This window comes from Perca flavescens, chromosome 17 (assembly GCF_004354835.1).
Source record: "Perca flavescens isolate YP-PL-M2 chromosome 17, PFLA_1.0, whole genome shotgun sequence".
In the NCBI taxonomy this organism is placed as follows: Eukaryota; Metazoa; Chordata; class Actinopteri; order Perciformes; family Percidae; genus Perca; species Perca flavescens.
This window is the reverse complement of record NC_041347.1, coordinates 27373776-27397216: the sequence shown is the minus strand read 5'-3', so window position 1 is coordinate 27397216 and position 23441 is coordinate 27373776. Positions and strand designations below refer to the sequence as shown.

The window sequence follows — 23441 nt, the reverse complement described above, 5'->3', positions numbered from 1 at the left end:
CACACACACACGTTTCAGTTTAAAATGGTCGTAAAAAGGCTTCTTCATCCTGCCACTATACCTGCTGTGCTCCTCAACCTCATTAGAGTTACTGCACACCCACGCAAGCACACACTCACACACTCGACATTTTGGAGGCTATTTCGAGTAAAATATCACAGTTTCAGTATCACAGCTTGTTAAGTGACAACAACAGACATTGTTTGTGTGTCTCCGTCATTGTTGGCGTATTTGAGGAAAGCTGATAGATAGTTTACACTGGCAAAATGCTCACTTTAGGACAAAAGCCATATATCATATTGACTTAGGCTGCTGCGGTGTGTGGTGGGAAAAGCCTTGTTCACTCTCAATACCATCCCTCCACCAGGTTAGAGAGCACCGGGTTTTAGATTACTGTGCAAAACTGGGTTAAAGAGATATTTAAGATGGTCTGACTTTCAAGAGTGTGTGTGTGTGTGTGTGTGTGTGTGTGTGTGTGTGTGTGTGTGTGTGTGTGTGTGTGTGTGTGTGTGGGGGAATCACAGGTAAAATTATAAAATAAACATTCAAAATCAGCTAAAAGCGTAACTATAAAAAAATCTTAGGAAAGTAACTTAGAATAACAAAATAGAGATTCAATGGTTCAATGTAGAAACATGTTGTGGTTTTTACAGGGGTGATGGTGGGTGGTAGTGGGATATCATTAAGTGGAAAACCTGCCATCACTTTTGACTCAACTCCACCCAAGCTCTCAGACAGCTCAACAGTTAACGTTAAGGTTCCGGAAACGAGACAAATCAAACCCACCTTGTGTAATTCAACAATTAACAACATTTCAATACAATATATCTATGCCCGTCTCCTCTGGAGATTATCAAGAAAAGTTCATCGTGGTGCCCGTCATTACAAAGCTCAAAATCTGAGTTGATCGTGAACATGAGATAGTGCTAAAAGGTCATTTTAGCCATTTTGAATGTAGCCCGGTGTAGAAATAAATGTGTCGGCTGTGCGGGAACAGTGCTGAGTGGCTAAGCTAACATCCTGTGGTGTGTTCACGTGCGCACACACACACACACACACACACACACACACACACACACACACACACACACACACACACACACACACACACACACACACACACACACACACACACACACACACACACACACACACACACAGATGTGGTTCTATTGCTGTTGTTTTAGCCTTCGACTCAGCAGGTTATTTTTTACCTTTCTTCAAATAAAGACGTTAATGCCGAATACATGAGTAGATGAGTCTAGTCTTCTGTAGAAAAGTCCCTGTGTATTTGTTTTATTATGTAACTGAGGGATTTATTTTTGAAAAGGATTGTGTGTGTGTGTGTGTGTGTTTCCTTGATATATGTGCTGTGTGACCAGATGTGACTTAAGTATGATTAAATATGGACAAGGTTTCAGCAGACTAGAAGAGGTTCCTGCACACATGTATTATAGATGCTTCTAAAAGTTATCAGACCTCCAGCCCTGGCAGATCAAATCACTGAGCAACATGTCATTTAACCACCTTCCACGTTTCTCCCTGGTTTCCCCTCAATGGCATAAACTGTCTTCCTCTAAACAACACAACAATGCTGATCTTCAGGAGGGAAATGTTGATTAACATCCGTGGAGCGGGGCGTTCGTTAAGAACTGTCTCCTTAAAGGACTAATAATCAGGGTTCAAAATTTACTTTTCGTCCACCAGCCAAATGGCTGGTGAATGTTCAAATTTTACCAGCCCCTCAATAGATTACCATTGTTTTTCTTTGGCAGGTAAGTGAAGCACATCTACCAGCCACTTGCATATTTCACCAGCATTTAGCTGGTGGATAATGCTCATTTTGAACCCTGCTGATAATTTATCACCAGACCTTAACATAATCACACTTTTTTATTTTTTATTTAGCTTGACAGACACATTCACAAGATGTTTATGAACAAAGACACCCTGCTCTGTAATGGAATAGGAAGCCTGAATAGGCAAAGCGATCCCATATCTCATCTTATAATTGTCAATAAAGTTGATCGAGCTAGTAAGCATATTGTGTCTGGTCTGAGTAAAGTTTCCCACTCTCACTTCAAACCTTTGTCATGTTAGCATTTGAAAAAACAACAACCGACTGCATCATAAAAATAGCTGCAGATTCATTTTACTTCAATCAGCTAAATGATTGATCACCTTATCCTTTCAGCTTTACACACACAGGAAACAAATTCACTTGGTTTTAAACAAGGCTGGGCTGCAGTCCTCTAATAACTCTAACATTTCATCATAACCACATTGCAAAAGGGAAAATAACAGATTTTGTTGTCACCAAAAGACACCTCTCCAAAATGTTTTTGTTCTACTTCTACAACATGGTAAAAAAGAAATCTCTCAGTGGCAAAAATATACTTACTCAATCTGTGTCCATAGAAGAATCAGCAGTATGTTCAGAAGACAGTAGAAGAAGCACCTTAGTTCATTCCTCATAAAAATGCAAAATTTGAAGAGCAGCCACATACAGCTGAAAACAGAAAAAAGCAGAAGATTAGCATTATCTAAAAATCTTAAAAAAACATTTGCTGTACAACTTCTTGATTCCTCTTCCTCTAAACTCACATTCAGAGAAGTTCCACTTCAACACACACAAACTTTATATACAGCACACGCCACTTCCTCTTTTTCAGTTCCCCACCTGGTTTTACAAGATGGGGAAATATAAATCCACTGCATGTCAGATATCATTATGTGGAAATCATTGCAGTCATTCAAGTAACAGTCCAAAAAAATATATACCCAGAATGCCGTGTACAAGGCTGAACAATGCCCTAAATTATATCCGCTTATAATAAAAACGCTTTACATTTACATCATTTATTTTTATTTTGTTAGATTTACATAAAATACAAATAAAATATATACAAAAATAGGCGTAATCCGTGACAAATGCATTAAATCAAAGACAACAACTGATTGCAAACTTATGCAAACTCATGCACCAGTTTTGCCATGGATGACAAAACTACAGCCAACACATGTTTTCATGTCAAATTCATAGACAATTCTTCTCAAAAACGTTGTTTGCATTGAAAGGTGCAGACATACGCCGGGCCAAACAGCAACGAGATGATCTGTGGTCATCGTCTTCATCATTTACTTTCAATTTTTTGTTTTTTTGGGACATTTTGACATCAAATTACTATACACGTCAGATAAACCATGCATCACCTACTCAAACGTCAGTAATGTCTGAGATCATCATTGATTACACAATGTACTACACTTGGGAGGAAGAAAATACAAAGACAGCCCATAATGTTAAAAGGATGAGACATCAGAGCAAAGTTTTTTTTGTACCATGAGAAACAGTGACCATTGATTATCATTTCATGACTGTGTATGAAACCATGCACACACTGACGACCACAATGGAGAAGTAAAAGATGAATAGAAAGAGGCAGAGTGTTGCAGTTTTCTGTGTGTTGTACTTCTAAATTGCATTGGTTTCTATTCAAATTTCTCATTTAGTTGGAATTCATCGACGTCAGAAAGTGGGTTTCCTTGCATGCATTCTGAAATATATTAGACATGAGAAGGCCTACAAACATCACGTTAAAAGAAATTAAAAAAAAAAGCCATCCCCTCAGGTTTATTGATAGAAAATAAAGAACATCTTCTATTTAACTGAACGTGAATTGATCCCAGCCCCTAAAGCTGCTGGACGAAAGGGTTAGCATAGCTCCACAGCAGCCACTTCCTGTGCTCTCCGTGTCACATTTCCTGCCTCGCAACACAGTAAGCGGCTGCACTTCAATACTTTCTCTCTCTCTCGTCTCCTCTTTCTGGCCAACGGCGGCACCAGAGCTGCGTCTTCAAGAGACACCTTGGCTTTCTTCCCTGTACTCAGCTGTTTTTCTTTACCAGGCTCTTGTCTCCAGGGAGGGGGAAAACGTGTCTGAACTGGTACTTCAGTTAACCATAAAAAAGGGCCAGTGTTCCCCACAGAGGCCATTAAAATTGGCTACTGCATCAAGAAAAACATGCTCACACCTAGCCTGGGCACAAAACAAATGTGCACCAGGAAATGAATGTAAGCTACAAGAGCCTTTTGAGTCACTGCACGTACTGGAACTGATACTGGTAAAAATGACTGAGAATGAAATTAACATCCAAAAGCCAAACATAATTCTATTTGCACCGCCGGTACGAATAGCCTCGGCCACACAGCTGAGCTATTTACACCCTGTGACGTAACAACAACAAAAACGTTGCTCGCGTGCACCGAAATCATGGCGGACGTTCATCTTCCATGACCGCAGAAACTGGCATATTAGGAAAGTTTGTCTCTAAAGTTTATAACAATTGAATTTCTAGCGGAAAATGGATAATACAGTTGTGCTTTCTGTCTTCAGTGAAAGCATACAACCATTGGTTTGTTAGTTATTACCTATTATTTTGTATACAGTATGGTTACCTAGCCACCGAGGCTTGAAGAAACCAAGTGGTAAATAGTTGTTAAGTAACCTGAAAGAACTGCTAGGTGAGTGGTCAGTATGCTTACCTTTGGTATGGGAGTTAGGAGTTTGATTCCCCTGTGTGGTGCCCTTATTTTTTTAAATTTGGATTGGATAATTTGGGAAGACTCATGAATATGCCTGCTCTGGTTGGGTTGGTTAGGTTTAGGCAAGAGGAGTGGGATTGGTTATGGTTAGGGTAAGAATGTCAAGGCGATAATATTCCAAAAAGGTATAAAGCATGAGTAGTATGGATAACTGTGTGTAAATATATGCCAAGGTACTTTAAATGCACACGGGTGCAAATAGCATACATTGATATTTGTACCAGACGGGGTATTAATAGAACACATTGCTGTGTGCACCGGCGGGGTACTAATAGCATACACTTCTAATTGCACCAGGGTACAAATAGCATACTGCTAAATTGTACCAGGGGTGCAAATAGCATACACTGCTAATTGTACCAGGGGTGCAAATAGCCTCACCCAACATAATTCCACATCCGCCTAAAAAGGTTAAAAAATAAAAATAAAAAAAAGTTTATTTCTCAGAAATCAGTTGTTTCCGAAATCACGGCACTTACCATTATTGTATTGTTAAAAATATAGAACGAGACAGCCCAAATGTCAAATCGAGTAAGAGTCATAATGTTCGGTTTTTGTTGATTGAACTAGAGCTGCAACGATAAGTCCATTAGTCGATTGACGGAAAAAGAATCGGCAAATATTGTGATAATCAATTTTTAATGCAAATTATTTTCAGCCTCCTAAAATACGGAGATTTGCTTTTCTTTTTTTTTAAATATATTAAAACAAAATATCTTTGGGTTTTGGACTGACAAAACAAGACATTTGAAAACATCAACCAGTGTTTCCCACATAGACTAATGTGTGGCGGTGCGCCTCACTATCAACACCGGCCGCCACACACTGCGTTTCAATATACTTTTTATTTTTTTTTAAACGCTATTTAAAACACGTTCTTCTGCATTTCCTTTCCCTGCTCTCCTCCGTCTCTCTGTCACTTGTGTCTCACACACACACACACACCATGCTGTGTTTGGCGTTTTTAGCCCCCAACATCGTCTTCCAGGCAGCGCGGCAATGGTTATAGTTAGGGTTAAGTGAGAGTAAGCTGCCTGTAAGGAGACGTTGGAGGCTATACACCATTGAGCCCACCGTGCACACAGCGTCTGTCTCCATAAAGGAGAGAAGACTAGTGTTAATTTTGTCACCTATTTTTAATTTAGTCTTAGGCCAAAATTGTTTGTTAGTCAAGTTTTAGTCGACTAAAAGTCTCGCCATTTTAGTCAAGTTTTAGTCAAAACATTTTAGTCTTTTTTTAAATAAATTATTTCTGATAACCATTTCAGTCAAATAGTTATAAAAATAAATTAATTATATAAAGTTATTTAAATATTGAGCCTCTTCCTTATTTCACCTGTAAACGACAAAAACAACCACTGCATGGGGAAAGGATATTTTACAATAAAATAAATGCAGCACGAAACTGGCGAGGCGTATTTCAAGTGAACGCAACATGTGTTGGTTTTCAGACAGAGACAGCTGCAGGCTGTCGTACGTCTCGTGTTGGAAATAGAGACAAACCTTTACACCGTTTAGCTGTCAGCATTTTAACTGTGTGAAATCCAACAGCTAGCTAACGGTAGGCTAACGTTACCTGCTGCCAAGTGTAGCTAGTGTTAACTAGCGCCCCGTGCAGCGATGTTTCGGTTGACTCTAACGTGCGTTTAGGAGCATCAGAGAGAAGCGCAGGCTATTCGGTCCGGTAGATAACGGTCGTTAGGGCACCTGTCGGTGCCGTAGCACCGGGTCTCGGTAACAGCTGAATATTCTATCTCATGATGAAAAAGTAGAGACGATTGTAGATGAAAATGAAGAGAGATTTTATCTTAGTTTTTATTTTATGCAAAACATTTTAGTCTCGTCTTTTTTTCGTCAACAATAATGCTTGTTAATTTAGTCTTAGTCAGCATTTTTGGACATTTCGGACGTCGTACTACACCGTTGAAAAGCTTCGGAAGCGATTTACAAAAATGGCAGAACAACTAGAAGGTCTGATAAGTGTCTAAATGTCCGATTCTCTCTGACCTCTCTTATACAGATATAAATAGAAAGGCTGCCGGGTGGAGTAAAGTTGCCCAGGACGTTGACATGTCACGTCGGTTAAATGTGATATAGTGGTATAATGTCAATAGTTAGACGTCTGTTGCCAGCTAACCAATTAGCATTAGCAGGTTTGTTTATCAGTACCATAGCAACGCTAACTTCCGTCGGATAGGAACCGTCCGTAGCTTTTCGCAAGAGTTACATTTTTTGAACGCATCCGGATGACCAACTGACACGATTTTTTTTGCACCGCACTCGTTCGGACCCATTCGCATGTGGTCTGCGAATCTCCATAGGAAATGAATGACTTCCGGTCATTTCGAAGCCGTATCGGAGCTGATTTCAACTGCCAGTGTGAAGGCGGTGTTAGTCATGGAAAAAAAGGTCGTTGACGAACATATTTAGTCTCGTCTGGTCTGACGAAATTAACACTAGAGAAGACGGCTGGCGAAATTCACAAGTTCACAAAAGGTTGGTATCTATCTCGTGAACACCATTACACAATCACACATTCACAATCACTGACCCGACTCTTAGCAAACAAGCGATTGCGCCTGCTTTAGAGAGTTAACTAGTTGCAAGTTTGCGGTAAAATGCAGTTGGTTTGTCAAGATCAAAACACTATATAGCAGCTGGGAATCAAATAAACGTATTATAAATAATGTTAGTCATAAGTCATTTCTTACTCTTACACTGAATGTTTGCTGCTTCAATCCAGATGAGTATTTAAAAGTATGTTCCGCGACTGAAAAAGGCCCGTGTTGAGGATGAGGACCAGCCTGAACCGGAGCTATCAGTCTGAAACAGAGCTGAATAGTCCGACCAGTGGAATTTAGTTATATTATTCATTTGTTTACAATATTTTCAGGCTTCAACCAGCGAAAGACAGGGTCAGGGAGAGAAAGAGATAGATTTGTTAGGCATTGAAGTAGAAGAGGAGGACAGCATCCAACAGCGTCGGAAAATAAGTATTCCCCCCCCGGTGACACGGGGCGACACCACCCCCGCCGCCGCAAATTGCTTTCTAATCTGTGGGAAACAATGCATCAACCATTCACTTTGAGAAAATGGGCAAAGTTAATCCAGAAAATAATAGTCAGATTAATCAATAATGAAAAGCAGAAGCAAAGATGTCAAGCAATCATTACTGGATTCAGTGTCTGTGACTTTTTGCTGAAATGCAGTTTTCTTTTTTTGGTATATGATGCCTGAAATGAATCAATAAATCAGCTTTAAAAAGAAACTAGGGGTGTAAGAAAAAAAATCAATACACTTGAGTATCGCGATATTTTATTTTGCAATACTGTATCGATTTTTACAAACACAATATCGTTTTTAGTTGACTTGCAAAAATATGAACTTTGGCCTACTTTAGCATATAAAAATTTGCTCACTAAGAACCTGTGAACCACAATCCCAAACTAGCAGTTGGATTTTCTGTGTACTGAATTGTTTACCTAAAGTAAACTTCTTTGACTTTTATGCACATCATGTCTTTTTTTGATTAATTAAAAAAAAAAAAAAATCCCAATATGTCGCCTTACCCACAGTATCGAAATATACTGCAATATATTGAATCGTGACCCATGTATCGTGATACGTATCGTATCGCCAGATTCTTGCCAATACACAGCCCTAAAAATAGTGCGACATTTAGGGAAATACGCCCAATCACTTTGTGGCAGAGAGTTGGATAAGAAGACCACACTCACAACTTCAATTTGTTTTTTGTATGGAAAAAAACAGACGAGATATAACTAATAATTAGTGAGCTTTAAAAAAGGTGCTGGAAGGTGGATTTTGTAACATTTTGACAAAGCCATGCTAGTTGCTTCCCCCTGTTTCCAGTCTTTGTCCTAAGCTAACTGGCTGCTGGCTGTAGACTCTCAGATATGAGAGTGGAATTGATATTTTTTTTTTATCTAACTCCCTGGCAGAAAGCAGAGGCAAATTTTCAAAAATATCAAACTACTTACTTAACACAAGTATGACATCACAATTCGTATTTTCAGGCCAACAAAAGGACACTTGCAGAGGTACAAATAAGGTTGTTGACTGGAATGCTGAAGCATCGGTTACTTGCAAACACTGAATCATTATGTAATGTGGAAAGGGCAAAAATATCAAATATCATTCCATCTCAGGCCTATATGCTTCTACAGTTTCCACCATATCAAAACTACAGCCTAATGCCCAACAGGGTTGCCAGGTTGTGTCTCAATATTTTCAATACTTCCTTTTTGTTATCCATTGACATAACCATCAGTCTCTGTGTCTTAACAGACTATGAAGTAATGTCATCGGCTTTAAAGGTTTCTTGGCGTTTTCTCACTACTGAACCTTGAATGGGACAGTCTGACTCCACATCATAAACACAGATCTAAAAACAACAAAAGCAACATTCATTAGATTTGTTATCCTAAGAGACTACAAAAAGGTGACTGGCTAAAGACAGGAGAAGAGAAGAGAACGGATATGTCCCCCATCCTGTCATCATGTCATAGTCACATGAACATTAGTGCAGCTCGCCCGCAGGCTAGTCAGTCACTTAAGATGCTTTGTGATCACACATCACACCACATATGACTCACTGTAGGCCAAAGCAGAGATGCAACAAAGCATCCTTCAAGTGCTTGGACTGTGTGAAAACTGACTCTGAAACATAAAAAGATTGAATTCAAATGCCAAGAAACACAGTCATTTTACTGTGTTAATACGTATATCAGCTTCCCTCTGGCTGTGCTTAAAGCTTTCTAACTGAGAATTCATTAGACTATATTCACTATAGTCATTTTACTTGTACATTTAAAAAACAAGATATTATAATTCAAAGGGTGGGGCAAAATTTATAAAATATAGTTATATAAAATGGTAACTTAACCTTTTTTTCCAGTTTCTGAAGGTTTCACCAAGTCAAATTTAAGACCTTTTTAAGACCATTATGAATGATATTTCACAGTTTTATCACATCAGCTAAGCCCCTTAATTCAGTTTTTTTAAGCCAAGTATCGCTAAACTTACACTTCCCCATAGCTGAAAAATAAATCTGTTTCATGGTACGATCCCAAAGAGACTCAATAACACGAAAGCTGATTGGCTGCAATATTAGTTGCATGTTGGTCTCAGTTGTAGTCGGAATACAGCAAAATTATATTTGCCACAAAAAAAAAATTTAAAAAGAGCATTAAAGGTAGCGTTACATGGACGTAGGAAAAGACCGGTTTAAAATAATTAAAGACCTAGAACACAATACTGCAGCAAATTTAAGGCCTAGGCCTAGATTTTTTTTTTACTTTTTAAGACTCTGTGGAAACCCTGTTTTTACACATTTACTCATGTAACGGTGGTATAGGGAAAAATTAAAATGAGCAACAACCACATCCCTTTGGTATTCATATCTTTTTAAATGTAAATCCAATAGCTATTTTTTACGACTTTCAGACATACTGGCCACATACATAATTTGTGTTTAAATTATGGCTGTGGCTGTTGGTGACTTTGACCTGTTGCATTCACAACACATGAGGCACATGGTCATGAGTTTCAGTGTTGGATGGACAGAGAGATGTCAGGATCACATGCTTTACACAGGAAACAGAGCTGAGGACAAAGAGGGAGCACAGTGTTGCATTATGTTTCTACTACTACTACCCACGCGCGCTAAACAAATGCACATGCTATCCTCTGACCGCAAAACATGCTTAAGTAGTGTTGCAAGTCTCTTTACATGTTACCTGTTCAACTTTGAATGCATAGTAGGAAATGATGAATTCAATTGAAGAGAAGACACAAGATATTAGGCTGCATCTAACGATTATTTAACAAGAACTAGAACATATTCACATTTAAGAAGCTGGAATCAGAGATTTAAAAACCCCAATGAATAAGCGAGGGAGAGATGGAGTGACCCTGCCCGGAGGAAGCCCGGGGCCTGCCCAGACGGCGGGCTCGTCGGCGAGCGCCTGGTGGCCGGGTTTGCCACGGAGCCCGGCCGGGCACAGCCCGAACAAGCTACGTGGCTCCCATCTCTCCAGCCCATGTGCCCACCACCTGTGGGAGGAACCGTTGGGGTCGGGTGCGATGCCACATGGGTGGCAGTGAAGGTCAGGGGCCTCGACGGACCGGCGGCAGACGCTGGCTCTGGGGACGTGGAACGTCACCTCTCTGTGGGGGAAGGAGCCGGAACTGGTGCGGGAGGTGGAGCGCTACCGGTTAGATCTGGTGGGGCTTACCTCTACGCAAAGTCTTGGTTCTGGATCCATACTCCTGGATAGGGGTTGGACTCTTTTCTTCTCCGGAGTTGCCCAGGGTGTGAGGCGCCGGGCGGGTGTGGGGATACTCACAAGCCCCCGGCTGAGCGCCGCTGTGTTGGAGTTTACCCCGGTGGACGAGAGGGTCGCCTCCCTACGCCTGCGGGTTGTGGGGGGAAAACTTCTGACTGTTGTTGGTGCATATGCACCAAACAGGAGTTCGGAGTATTCGGCCTTCTTGGAGACCTTGACTGGAGTCCTGCATGGGGCTCCAGTGGGGGACTCCATTGTTCTGCTGGGGGACTTCAACGCACAAGTGGGCAATGATGGAGACACCTGGAGAGGCGTGATTGGGAGGAGCGGCCTCCCTGATCTAAACCAGAGTGGTTGTTTGTTGTTGGACTTCTGTGCTAGTCATGGATTGTCTATAACGAACACCATGTTCGAACATAGGGATGCTCATAAGTGTACCTGGTACCAGAGCACCCTAGGCCGAAGGTCAATGATCGATTTCATAATCGTTTCATCTGATCTGAGGCCGTATGTTTTGGACACTTTCGGGTGAAGAGAGGGGCAGAGCTGTCAACCGATCACCATCTGGTGGTGAGTTGGGTCAGGGGTGGGGAAAACTCTGGACAGACCTGGTAAGCCCAAACGTGTAGTGCGGGTAAATTGGGAACGTCTGGAGGAGGCCCCTGTCCGACAGACTTTCAACTCACACCTCCGGCGGAGCTTTTCGTGCATCCCTGTGGAGGCTGGGGGCATTGAACCCGAGTGGACAATGTTCAAAGTTTCCATTGCTGAAGCTGCGGCGAGGAGCTGTGGTCTTAGGTGCCTCAAGGGGCGGTAACCCAAGAACACCGTGGTGGACACCGGTGGTCAGGGAAGCCGTCCGACTGAAGAAGGAGTCTTTCCGGGATATGTTATCCCGGAGGACTCGGGAGGCAGTTGCAGGGTACCGGAAGGGCCGAAGGGCTGCAGCCTCTGCCGTGAAAGAGGCAAAGCAGCGGGTGTGGGAGAAGTTTGGAGAAGACATGGAGAAGGACTTTCGGTCGGCACCAAAGTGCTTCTGGAAAACTGTTCGCCACCTCAGGAGGGGGAAGCGGGGAACCATCCAAGCTGTGTACAGTAAGGATGGGACATAGTTGACCTCAACTGAGGAGGTAATAGGGCGGTGGAAGGAGCACTTTGAGGAACTCCTGAATCCGACTAATACGCCCTCTATGTTAGAGGCAGAGCTGGAGGATAACGGGGGATTGTCGTCGATTTCCCAGGCGGAAGTCACTGATGTAGTCAAACAACTCCACAGTGGCAAAGCCCCGGGGATTGATGAGATCCGTCCACTCACTGGATCGGTTCGCAACCGAGTGTGAAGCGGTTGGGATGAGGATCAGCACCTCTAAATCTGAGGCCATGGTTCTCAGCAGGAAACCGAAGGAATGCCTTCTCCAGGTAGGGAATGAGTCCTTACCCCAAGTGAAGGAGTTCAAGTACCTTGGGGTTTTGTTCGCGAGTGAGGGGACAATGGAGCGGGAGATTGGTCGGAGAATCGGCGCAGCGGGTGCGGTATTGCATTCAATCTATCGCACCGCCAGACGAAAAAGAGAGCTGAGCCAGAAGGCAAAGTTCTCGATCTACCGGTCAGTTTTCGTTCCTACCCTCATGAAGGCTGGGTCATGACCGAAAGAACGAGATCCAGGGTACAAGCGGCCAAAATGGGTTTCCTCAGGAGGGTGGCTGGCGTCTCCCTTAGAGATAGGGTGAGAAGCTCAGTCATCCGTGAGGAGCTCGGAGAGAGCTGCTGCTCCTCGCTGCGTCGAAAGGAGCCAGTTGAGGTGGTTCGGGCATCTGGTAAGGATGCCCCCTGGGCGCCTCCCTAGGGAGGTGTTCCAGGCACGTCCAGCTGGGAGGAGGCCTCGGGGAAGACCCAGGACTAGGTGGAGGGATTATATCTCCAACCTGGCCTGGGAACGCCTCGGGATCCCCCAGTCGGAGCTGGTTAATGTTGCTCGGGAAAGGGAAGTTTGGGGTCCCCTGCTGGAGCTGCTCCCCCCGCGACCCGACACCGGATAAGCGGACGAAGATGGATGGATGGGATGGATGGAATCAGAGATTTGACTTAAAATGGCTCAAATCGATTACAGGGCTCAACATTAACTTTTTGAGGCGCTTGTCCTTGCACAAAAGTCACTTGTCCGGGTAAATATTTATCATTTTATAATTTTTTTGTGTGTTTTGCTAATGCAGAATTCGAACAAACCGTTGAAAACATCCAAACACTATCAACATTAATAAAATTCAGTTGAAACCGTAAAAACAAAACAAGAAAAAAGGATCTCCAGACTCATAATACAAAGTAATAAGTTGCACGCTGGTGTGCAGTGTATCACCAGAGGTAGTGGTGACTTGAACTTATACTATATCTAAAATAATTTTGTAGACAGAACAATGGATTTTGCCACTAAATGTTGGTGTTAATGGGTTTTTTTTCTTCTTCTTTGACTTTCTACCAGGCAGAGGCTGATTTACCAAGGGATCCTTTTTTAAAAAGGTGTAACTACTTTACAGTTGATTATTACCTGATATTTAATCCGGCAAGTTGCGGAGCTGAGGTTTTACAATAACTGACGGACAAACGAGCAGTGGAATAGTAACGGTACGAGGCAGAGAGCCAGTCGCTAAATGAGTCAAATTAACTTAAAGCTTCATCCACACAAAGCACACTGCTATCGCCACGAGTGACAGCTTTATTCGGCTCGTTTTCTGTGAACGATGTGGCCACGGGGTAACGTTAAGGCGGAGTTAGCAAGCTAACGTTAGCTAACTAACACCGGCTGGTTGGCTTGCTGGTTCCGCCGTGCTTTTATACTGCATCACTTACAGACAGAGAATGAGCTGAACAGCTAGCTAGCTAGCAGTCCGTCAGACATTAGCGGTCCGCTGACCAGCTGCCGGGGGGTCTAACATTAGAGGTCCGCTGACCCACTGCTGCTGAGTCTAACGTTAGCGGTCCACTGCCCCGGATTGTGGGGAAAAAATTAGAGATGGCCCGATACCATTTTTTGCTTCCCGATACCAATTCCGATACCTGAACTTGTGTATTGCCCGATACCGAGTACCGATCCGATACCAGTGTGTCATATATTTGATTAGGTTTTAACAACTGTATACTACTATCTCTGTATGGATGTGATATTATTTCTATCTTTGTGAAACATGAACAAACACAAACAATGAACGCCACAGAACTTTCTTTTATTCTCCAGTTTGACAGTCAGTTATAACGGAAAAAGAACAGAAATAAACTACTTTAACGTAGATTTTCTTTAGGGCATTATTACGTGGTATCGGATCGGTGCATAAACTCCAGTACTTCCCGATACCGATACCAGCGTTTTAGGCAGTATCGGAGCCGATACCGATACTGGTATCGGTATCGGAACATCTCTAGAAAAAATGTATTTGTTTCAAATCTGTAACATAGACGTAATGAGTGGCAGATAACGTTAAGTAACATGGCATTTTATTTTGTTTTATTTGAGTTTTAACTTGTCCAGTGGGGCAAGTAAATTTCTCTTCTACTTGCCCTACAAAAAATCGACTTGTCCCGGACAGGCGGACAAGCCTTAAAGGAATACGCCACCATTTGTTGTAATAGGGCTTTTCACGGTCTACCCTGGCTGTAGATAGGTGGGCCAACGCATTTTTTGTCTCAGTGCAAGTAATTAGGTTGTTTTTTTGTCTTTTGCTGGCTCACTTTTACTCACAACATGCTAACCGGCAACATAGGATTCCGTTCACTACGCTAAGCTAACTAGCAGCGGCGCTGCCGGTGTTGCACCGGACTAAATCGATGCATGCACAAAAAATGCGTTGGGCCACCTAGCTACAGCTAGGGGAGACCGTGATAAGCCCTATTTCAACAAACGGTGGCGTATTCCTTTAATGTCGAGCCCTGGATTACAAAATAGTTGGCGATTAATGTAATAGTTGACAGCTCATTGATTAATTGATTAATCTTTGCAGCTCTGCAGGATATATTTGAATAAATTGAAGAGGGCGAAGACGTGGCTGAGATTCACCCAGCCCCCTCACTTCCTAACCCACACAGGGTTCGTCCCACTGAGCTCCCGAGGAATGCCAAGAACTTACAGCTTCAAAGAACCAAAACTAGTTCAGTGACAAAGCCCATGAAGAGAGAACACAACCAGAGGCAACATGATCTCGTAAACAAGGCTCTCCTCTGCTGTGCAATGTCCAAAACTTCAACTTGAAACCCTAACATAAACTGATGAGATCCCAAGAACAGAATCTGCACAGAGCCGCTGCTGGGTGGCAGCCAGCACAGGAACCAGCTCAGTCCAAAATATGAAGAAACACACGCAGACCACAAGTCTATACATAGATTCCTTATTATTGCATGTTATTCCTCTAAAAGAGCTTGATAAGGTGAACTCACAGCACAGGATGTGGAGAAACATGAACATAGCATTAGTTATGACACCCACATGTTTCTATAGGGACTTTTTTGTGGCCTAATGTAAGGTTTAGGTCAAAGCACCACTATGCAACCACCATGGCTGAGCATAAACTGAGAAACCTGTCAATCAGGGCAAACACAGGGTTGTTCCTGCATAAAGGAATTTTTGGCACCCCCCAAAGAGGTTTTAGCCAGCGCCAAAGGAAAATCACAAGCACCTAAACGTCTTTGACTTCCAGCAGTCAACTCCCTTCCCCTCTCTCTGATACTGTATATGGCATCAGTAATACATTTAGACAGTTTCATAACTGGTTGAGAACTTCTTGTAGTCCCGGTAAATAGTTGTCCACTTCCATGTTTTGGTGCAGTTGATCCTTTTACATTTGAAATTTTTCACATATATATAAAAAAGATATTTTCACCATCAATTGGTGCGTAAAAATGTATCAATGTGCAAGAAATTAAGTCATTGACGCTCAAGATTTCCTGGAGAGAGATCCCCAGACCCAACGTTTAATAGTTCCCCCCCCCCCAATGGCCAATTCTGAGCCAGGAGAAAGCCTGAAACACAACCCAAAACATTCCCATCTTTTGCTTTAAGATCCTCTTATATTAAGTTTCAACATTGTCACAAAGACATAATGATGAAGTGAAATTAGTTGCTAACTTCTTTAGGGAAAAAATGAAGTGACTTTATGTAAATAGTAGGCCTAGTAAGAAACTAAAGCCCAAACTTCTCATGTTGAGCATGCCAGAACCACACATAGCAGTAAAAATGGCATCTTTTAGTGGCTGTTGGTGCTGAACAAGGCTCAGTGAGACCTCCAGAGAATTTACGGCAGTACTCAACAACATCTTTGTTCATTTTTAAAAAGGGATACATCTATTTAATTGAACAAACCATATTAGCATTTGCAAAAGTGAACACGAAACATACTGACAAACTTACAGTGACTAGATGTACTGAACACTTAACACAAATGTCAATATAGTCACACCCTTGTCAGTCAAAACTTCACTTAAGCCTATTTATGACAGCCGAACACAGACTTAACTTAAACTTAAAATCAATTTTAGTCATCCTGATTCTCCTGTCTATTGAAGATGATGAGTGGACAGACCTCTGTCATATTGGCATGTGTAAACTCTGAATTCCTCCATTCAAAGCAAGCAGTTGTCTATAAACTAAATGTTTACAGAAGTAGCTCAGCCTTAGAGTTTGAGTCTATGCAAGTGCATGGACTGAGAGTCGAGTGCTTAGTACCAAATGGCATTCTGTCAAACAGGTTGGGAACGCGCACGCGCACACACACACACACACACACACACACACACACACACACACACACACACAAAGTAATGACTTTTCCTTAACTTTCTGACTTTGTCATTAATGATGTGAATGAAATGTCCAGCTGAAGTCAAGAGCATGTTTTAGTGTGCGCGTGTGTGTGTGTGTGTGTGGTGTGTGTACCCACCAGTGTTCCCTACTCCCTACAAAGCTCTTTGAAAAGAAAACCCAAATATGTGAAAACATTGCAGTCTGTTCCCCCAGCTATTTCTCTACTCTCTCCTTTTGAAGAAAAAAAACCCCCACACAACTCAAAACACATGCCTTATGTTCATCTTGAAAACATGTGACAAGCTACATCCTTACAACAGAGTAGATTATGAAAACACAGAGTTAAAAAAAAAAAAAAAAAAAAACGTTAATACAAGACCCACATTGACCATCATTTGTGGGTGGAAGAAAGGACAAACCTTGGCCTGCTGCCAAAACCCCTGCCAGAGCCGTGTACCAGTTTGCAAGACGTTTGTAACCGACTAAATGCCTCTTAGACGGAGAAGTAAACAGTTCGTCTCAATTCGTTCGCCATCACTGCTGAACTCAGTCCCAACTGCTTTCTGGAAGATGACAACTTCTTTTTTAGCTTGTAAAACCGAACTCGGGTGTCACGGTTTCCGCTTCACTGAAGCTATTTCCCACACACGCACACAAACCCAAAACTAAGACCAAAACTGCAGATAACGTTTTGCTTGACGTACCTCTGTAAGTATGAAATGCCGTGCACGCCTAATATTCTTCCATCAATCGCGAATATGCTGTGGTTGGTGTTGATGAGCTCCGTGCAGCCAATCCTGAAGTCTGCAGAGGACTGGCAGGCAGACAGACCGGCCAGCTAAACTGGCCTCATCCAGAGCCGTACATACACGGGGTTGGGATAAGTCTGCCATGCCAGGAAATAATGTTACATTCAGATGTACGAAGACATCCTGAGTAATAAAGCAAGCTCAATGAAAAAGTTTTTCTCCGTAGCCTACAACAGACAATTAGCTAAAGTGGTTATGGTAGCTAAGATTAGGCTATAATTGCTAACAATTAGCTAGCTAGTTAAAAAGTAACTAGTCTGCCTTTCTTTGGTAGATGAAGCCATTTATATATAAAACAACAAAACTGTTTTATATCTATGGGTGAAACTAACTTTTTATAGGCCTAATATTGTAACAAATGGATACATATATGTATCAAAATATTTTAGGTTTTCTATGTCCTAGCTTTTTAGAAGCTTTGCATAGCAGATCACAACTATAATGAGAACATATCATAAGATTTATTTTTACTAAGCAACAGTATCATCTAACGTTATGTCAGAACTTGCCCCCCTGAAAACAACTCAACCTTAGCTAACAATCATCTATAATTTGTCTCTGTCCAGCCCTAAATCATGGCCACCTCCCATTCCAGATAAATAATAAATACTAAAGTATGCTAAATACTGCTGAAATAAAAAATTAGACTACAGATTATTGTAGGTATATTATATATTGTATGTAGGCAAGTAAGAAGTAGAAGTCTCCTGCATTTTGTTTGGTTTGTCAGTAGCCTACCATATATTTTGAAAAGTTTCCCTCTGTTGCTGTCCTCAGCTGGCTTCTTGTTCCTCTTCCCCCTCTGATGACATGTTTGGTTGACTAAACCCTGTGTATGCACGGCTCTGGCTTCGGCTAATGCAGCTGTGCCGGCTGGGTCTTTTATCCGGGGTTTTAGCAGTGATGCAATGTTTCCAGATGTGGAACAAGAAAAAAAAAAGAAAAAGAAAAAAGTCTAGCCTAAGGAACAACAATTTTTCCCACCTAAAATCTTAAAAATAATGTGTATATTTATAATTGGGTTACAAATTAATGTATTTATGTCCACAATCACTAAACTGGTGCATTTGGACAAGAGTGGCCGCAAATAGCTCCCAGAGTCAAGATTAACAGTGGTATTACATAACCATCTTGTATTGTATTTCCTACAATAAAGGCTACATAATAAACAGGTGCCAGTGTGTTTATTGTGAGCTATCATACTTCATATTAAAATTATATTTATTTGGCAGACACTTAAGTCCAAAATGACTTACATTAGAGCATTTAACCTCAATAGGAACAAGAGCTAAATATTAAATATGTTTTCCTATAATCTGTTTAGAGTGCTAGGCTTCTGTGAGTAAATCACTTTCACTCTCTCCTATTGTGTGTATAACTTACATACACAACCCGCTATGTTATCAAAGTAATGCAAGATTTGTGGCAGTAATACTTTCTTCATTTGTGTAGGCTAAGATCTTAATGAGCTTGTCTGGTTGAATAAGATTAAAAGAAAGCCTAGCTGCTTGGTGAGGTGGGAGTGGGTGGACGAGCATGTTGGACGACTGTGCTGTGATTTGTTGTGCCAGATTGCCTCCTCAGATCTGATGGACAGAGACTTCTCATTATCAGCCCCCTATAACCATACAGTTGAATCAAGTCCTCTCTGACAGGGTCTACTTCTGTGAACTGATTGCACTAATATATTACAAATTAGTCTAAATTCCTCTGAAACAGCTCTGGGCCTGTGCAGATAAATCAGACTTTATATATATATATTTTATGGGTCATAAATATTGTCTGCATTCACATTTTCAATTTAGATGTGTATAAATTGATTCAATAAGGTAGTCAAAACCACCAAATCTAATGACATTTTTTTGTATCCCTTGAAGAAATACATCTTGAAAAACACACACATTTATCTTCATTAAATATTTATTTCTGATCTGTACATTTTTAATAAAAAGTCAAAAGCATTAATACTGTATACAGATGGGGCTTGTTGCTGCAGATGCGGAGTCCAAATATCATTTGAAAAATCGTTCATTGCATATGTGAGAATACACGGTTAATAATATTAAACAGGAATTATACTTTATGACCTGATGGGCAGTTTCTCAACTTTTTCCAAACGTATGACCCCTACATTCACAGATGGAAGTACAATTTCTCTACTTTGTCAAACTATAGTGCTTGATGAGAAAAAGTTTCTACTTTCTATTACTCTTTTTAGGTTAACACATTCAAGAATTGTGTTTTAATTGTGTATAAACTCTGTATGATCCTGACTGTTTTCTGCATCAGTGTCCAACATCTGCACTTATACCCATCTGAATTGGTGATGGGTGGGTAGAGAGCTTGGCAGATACATCTCAGTTGTCAAAGACAGAGCCAAACATGATTGGCGGCTCAGTGGCCGCAAGCAAGAAGACGGCAAAGCTGGTTGGCTGCTCAGATGCCTCTGGTGGTCAGGCACTGGTTGACCACCTCCAGCAGCGAGGAGTTCTCCAGAGCTGCTGCAACTCTCTCTTTGTCTGCCAGCTGTTTGTTCACTGCCCAATAGAAACCATATGAGAAAAAAAAAACATTTACATAACACACAATCAAGCCCTTATACTTAATAATGAGCAGTAACTACAGTGTTATGACTAGTGGAAAATACAATCTAATATCCCATTATGCCTGCCGTCTCTGTAAGCTATTTACCTGCTTCCTCTGAGGCGTGAGACCCGGGAGTGATGTGGACATCAATCTGAGCAAAAACAAAAAAACACATGTTCATATTAACTAAGACTCAATCAAAAGAGCTGGTGTTAAATGTGCATCCATAGTACCAACACACACACACACACACACACACACACACACACACACACACACACACACACACACACACACACACACACACACACACACACACAAACACACTTACTTTGAACCTGTCTGGCAGGGATCGTAGCAGCTTTACTTTGATTGACAGACCAATGAGTGTTGCCATGCTGCAGTGGGGAATGGTGGGAGTGAACTCAATACCCACAGTGCTCTCTGCATCATTAACCTAATAAAAAGACAAACAGATGGAACAACATACTGAATGAAATGATTCTTTCTATAAAATATTCTTTTACTCGTTAGCGATGAAGGCCGTGTACTGTGAAAGTTGGTTTACTTGTTTGCTTGTTTTTAAGAAAATAACTTATTTTGTAAGTGCAGTTATAAATGCTCTGTAAAGTCAGGTCAATTAGAGACAGAAGGATGGAGTAAAGGGATGAATGGTGGTCAAGTTTAACTTTTTCTTCACTAAATTACAATATCGGTAAATCCATTACACAATATCTTGCTTTTTCCCCCCATTCGCCCCTTTTAGTAAACCTAAAGAAACTCACCAAAACACACAAATAAAGGTGCGTACCTTGACTCGGACTTGCTCCACGACATTGAGTTCCTCCAGAGACAGAGGATGCTCTGGGTCGTTGATGGATCTGATCAGATGTAACTTGAGTTAAAGAATTTAAAACAACACAATAGAAGTTCTGCCCTCTGTGTGCTGCACTCTAATGTAGTCATTATGTTATTATGGGAGACAGTCATAATAATATAGTGCTTTTTTGTTAAAACACAAGTTATGTAATTGTACATTTACTGTAAATAACCTAAACTCACAAAAGCATTTTTGTTTCTCACTTTTCTGATTGTAAATTAAGCTATTTTGTTTTACAACTGATCCATCGGCTGTATGTCTGCATATTTGTTACACACGTATATTCTGCCTTTAGTCAAGCATTAATTCAACATCTCATTAGGCAGTCATCATGGGCATCAGAACAAAACCATGAAAACCATGTATCTGCAGGTTTGGTGATTTAGATTTTGTATGACAAACTGAAGGATGCAGTGTGCCTCTATGTGATGAGGACATTCTCCTACTTCTTAAGCTAAATAAAGTCGTTAAAAAGCCTCTTGGATCACAAAGTATAGGCTACTGTATATGAAGGAGTAAACATTTGCACAACCATAAACATCTACAGCAATACAATGCAATACACTTTAATGGAGCAGTAATATTAATCCAGAAATATAATATATAATAACATTTTACTGCACAATCAATACTTTTCAAACTTTAGCTAAGTAACTTCAGGCTACATTTTGCTGATGATACCTAGCTAGCATGCATAGACTGTAGCTACATACTTTTACCTAATTAAGGTTTTAAATGCAGGACTTTTACATGTAATGTTAGTGGAGTATTTTCAGTGTGGTGTTTGCACTTCTACTTAAGTAACGTTAGCCTAAAGGATCTAAGTACTTCCACCACTGTCAGTTACAATTACCGTACAAAAACACTAGCTAGTAACTGTTATCTTTACGTTACGTCATCTCAAAATGATGCAACAGCTAGCTAGTCATGTCATAAAAGAAAAGAATTATGACTTGTGTCCACTGTATCAGTCAAATAGCAGTTTAACAAGCACACATACTATATTCATCAAGTGTCAAACCTGACGTTAAAAACAGGATATCGAATATTTCTCTATCGTCGATGGGGTCATGGACGTCTTCATCCTCGTCCGTCGCGGTCAGCAGCCTCTCCCCGGACCGCTCAAAAATCACCGGGTTTGCGTTCTCCAAACTAGTTCCTCCAGACATTTTTAGACGTTAATATAGTCCTCGTTAAGCAAAAAAAAATCTCTTGATGTGAACCAGTGGCGCAGCACAACACACCACCATTGACATATAACCATTGGATGCTTCCTGAAACAACGGAAAGCGATAGAGTCCAAAACAGCTAGAGAGAAAGTCTTAAAGGGACAGTCACCCAACAAGTCCCTCATCTAAATAGACCATACACAGTTAAAGGAATGGACCAACAGATCCCGTTGCTCTGGACGGAGACCAGTGAAGTATATCAGAAGCACTTTTACGGTGAGGGCTGAGCGTTACTGCGCAGCCTCCAACTGAGCTTGAAGACGTAAATGTGACGTGAGCAACCCGTTCTCTTAATACACCCATGGAGCAACCTGTCTGAAAGTTGTAAGTCTTCTGGTAGCTGTGCCAAGAGAAACCTCGATCATTCCGAATCTTGCAGAGACGGAGAGCGTAGGTATATGTAAGGAGATAACATAGGCGCAGGCTAATTATTGCTAACTAAAATGCTAGTTAACATTAGTAATTAAACTTGAACAGCGAATGTAAGTCGAAACTGCCTGCGAGCTTCTCCTGTAGGCTACTATACGGTAATTCCTCTACTATGCGACAGTAAGTCGCTTGGTTATGACACAATCGTTAGCCTATTTTTACCAAAATGTCTGCTACACAGCCATAACGTGCAATACTTGGAGCCTTTTATATATTGTTGTGTTTATTTGTTAATAAACAATGGACAAATCAAGTTTTTAATCGCTTCAGATGTAAAGTTATTCGCTGTCAAAGTGACGTCAAAATGAATATGGCAGTCAATGGAATGCTAACGGCGGGTGAGGGCTAGGTAGCATCAAAATGAGCTACGCGTTGTGGAGAGAGACTTACCCCCTTGAAATAGACTAGTGCAGTGCCCGTTGAAAATGTGCCTGTTTGGAACAGTCCGATTGCTTGGCCTGTGGTATTGTTGCTTGTAGAATTCATCAAAACCAAATTGTACCCCAAAATTAATTACAGAAGGACCCCAAACCACTTAATATGCACCTCCCCTGTATACCCTACTACTAACTTACTGATTTACCTGACAGAGAACGTTGCAGATTCAGAATGTAATCCCAAAATATCACAATGAAAATGTGTTATAATGTGGCCTGTGACGATTTTCTGCATGTCTTCCCCCTCTCTCTCCCCTTTCTCAACTAGCTGTACTGTTGAATAAAGGCGAAAAAGCTAAAAAAATAATCTTTAAAAAGAAGAAAATGTGGAGTAATCAGACATAGCCTGAAGGACTCATGGCAGTGCA

General features: G+C 41.2%; 2 protein-coding genes across 5 annotated transcripts in view; both read right to left on the bottom strand.

Moving 5' to 3' along the window:
* Window positions 1-18329, bottom strand: part of wipf1b (WAS/WASL interacting protein family, member 1b) — a 35121-nt gene extending 16792 nt beyond the window's left edge. The window contains exons 1-3 of one of the 4 annotated variants that reach the window (XM_028604032.1): window positions 18251-18316; window positions 17408-17589; window positions 2402-2509 (exon numbers count right to left, since the gene is read on the bottom strand). The gene's annotated coding sequence lies outside the window, so the exon portion shown is untranslated. The other 3 variants (XM_028604034.1, XM_028604035.1, XM_028604033.1) reach the window with 3 other exon arrangements.
* Window positions 18330-19414: 1085 nt separating this feature from the next.
* ciao2b (cytosolic iron-sulfur assembly component 2B) lies at window positions 19415-22287 on the bottom strand. Its single transcript, XM_028603695.1, has 5 exons — window positions 22021-22287; window positions 20910-20989; window positions 20430-20555; window positions 20204-20249; window positions 19415-20049 (listed from the first exon to the last, which is right to left on the bottom strand). The coding sequence occupies exons 1-5, from the start codon at window positions 22145-22147 to the stop codon at window positions 19949-19951; spliced, it is 480 nt and encodes a 159-aa protein (XP_028459496.1). The 5' UTR covers window positions 22148-22287; the 3' UTR covers window positions 19415-19948.
* Between the last annotated feature and the right edge of the window lie 1154 nt (window positions 22288-23441).

Excerpts from the sequence above, each read along its gene's own strand:
- ciao2b (XM_028603695.1), bottom strand. The coding sequence starts at position 22,147 with ATGTCTGGAGGAACTAGTTTGGAGAACGCAAACCCGGTGATTTTTGAG. Across the intron at positions 20,556-20,909 it reads TGGAGCAAGTCCGAGTCAAG|GTTAATGATGCAGAGAGCAC; the intron begins GTACGCACCTTT and ends TCTTTTTATTAG. Across the intron at positions 20,250-20,429 it reads CCCTGCCAGACAGGTTCAAA|ATTGATGTCCACATCACTCC; the intron begins GTAAGTGTGTTT and ends GTTTTTGCTCAG.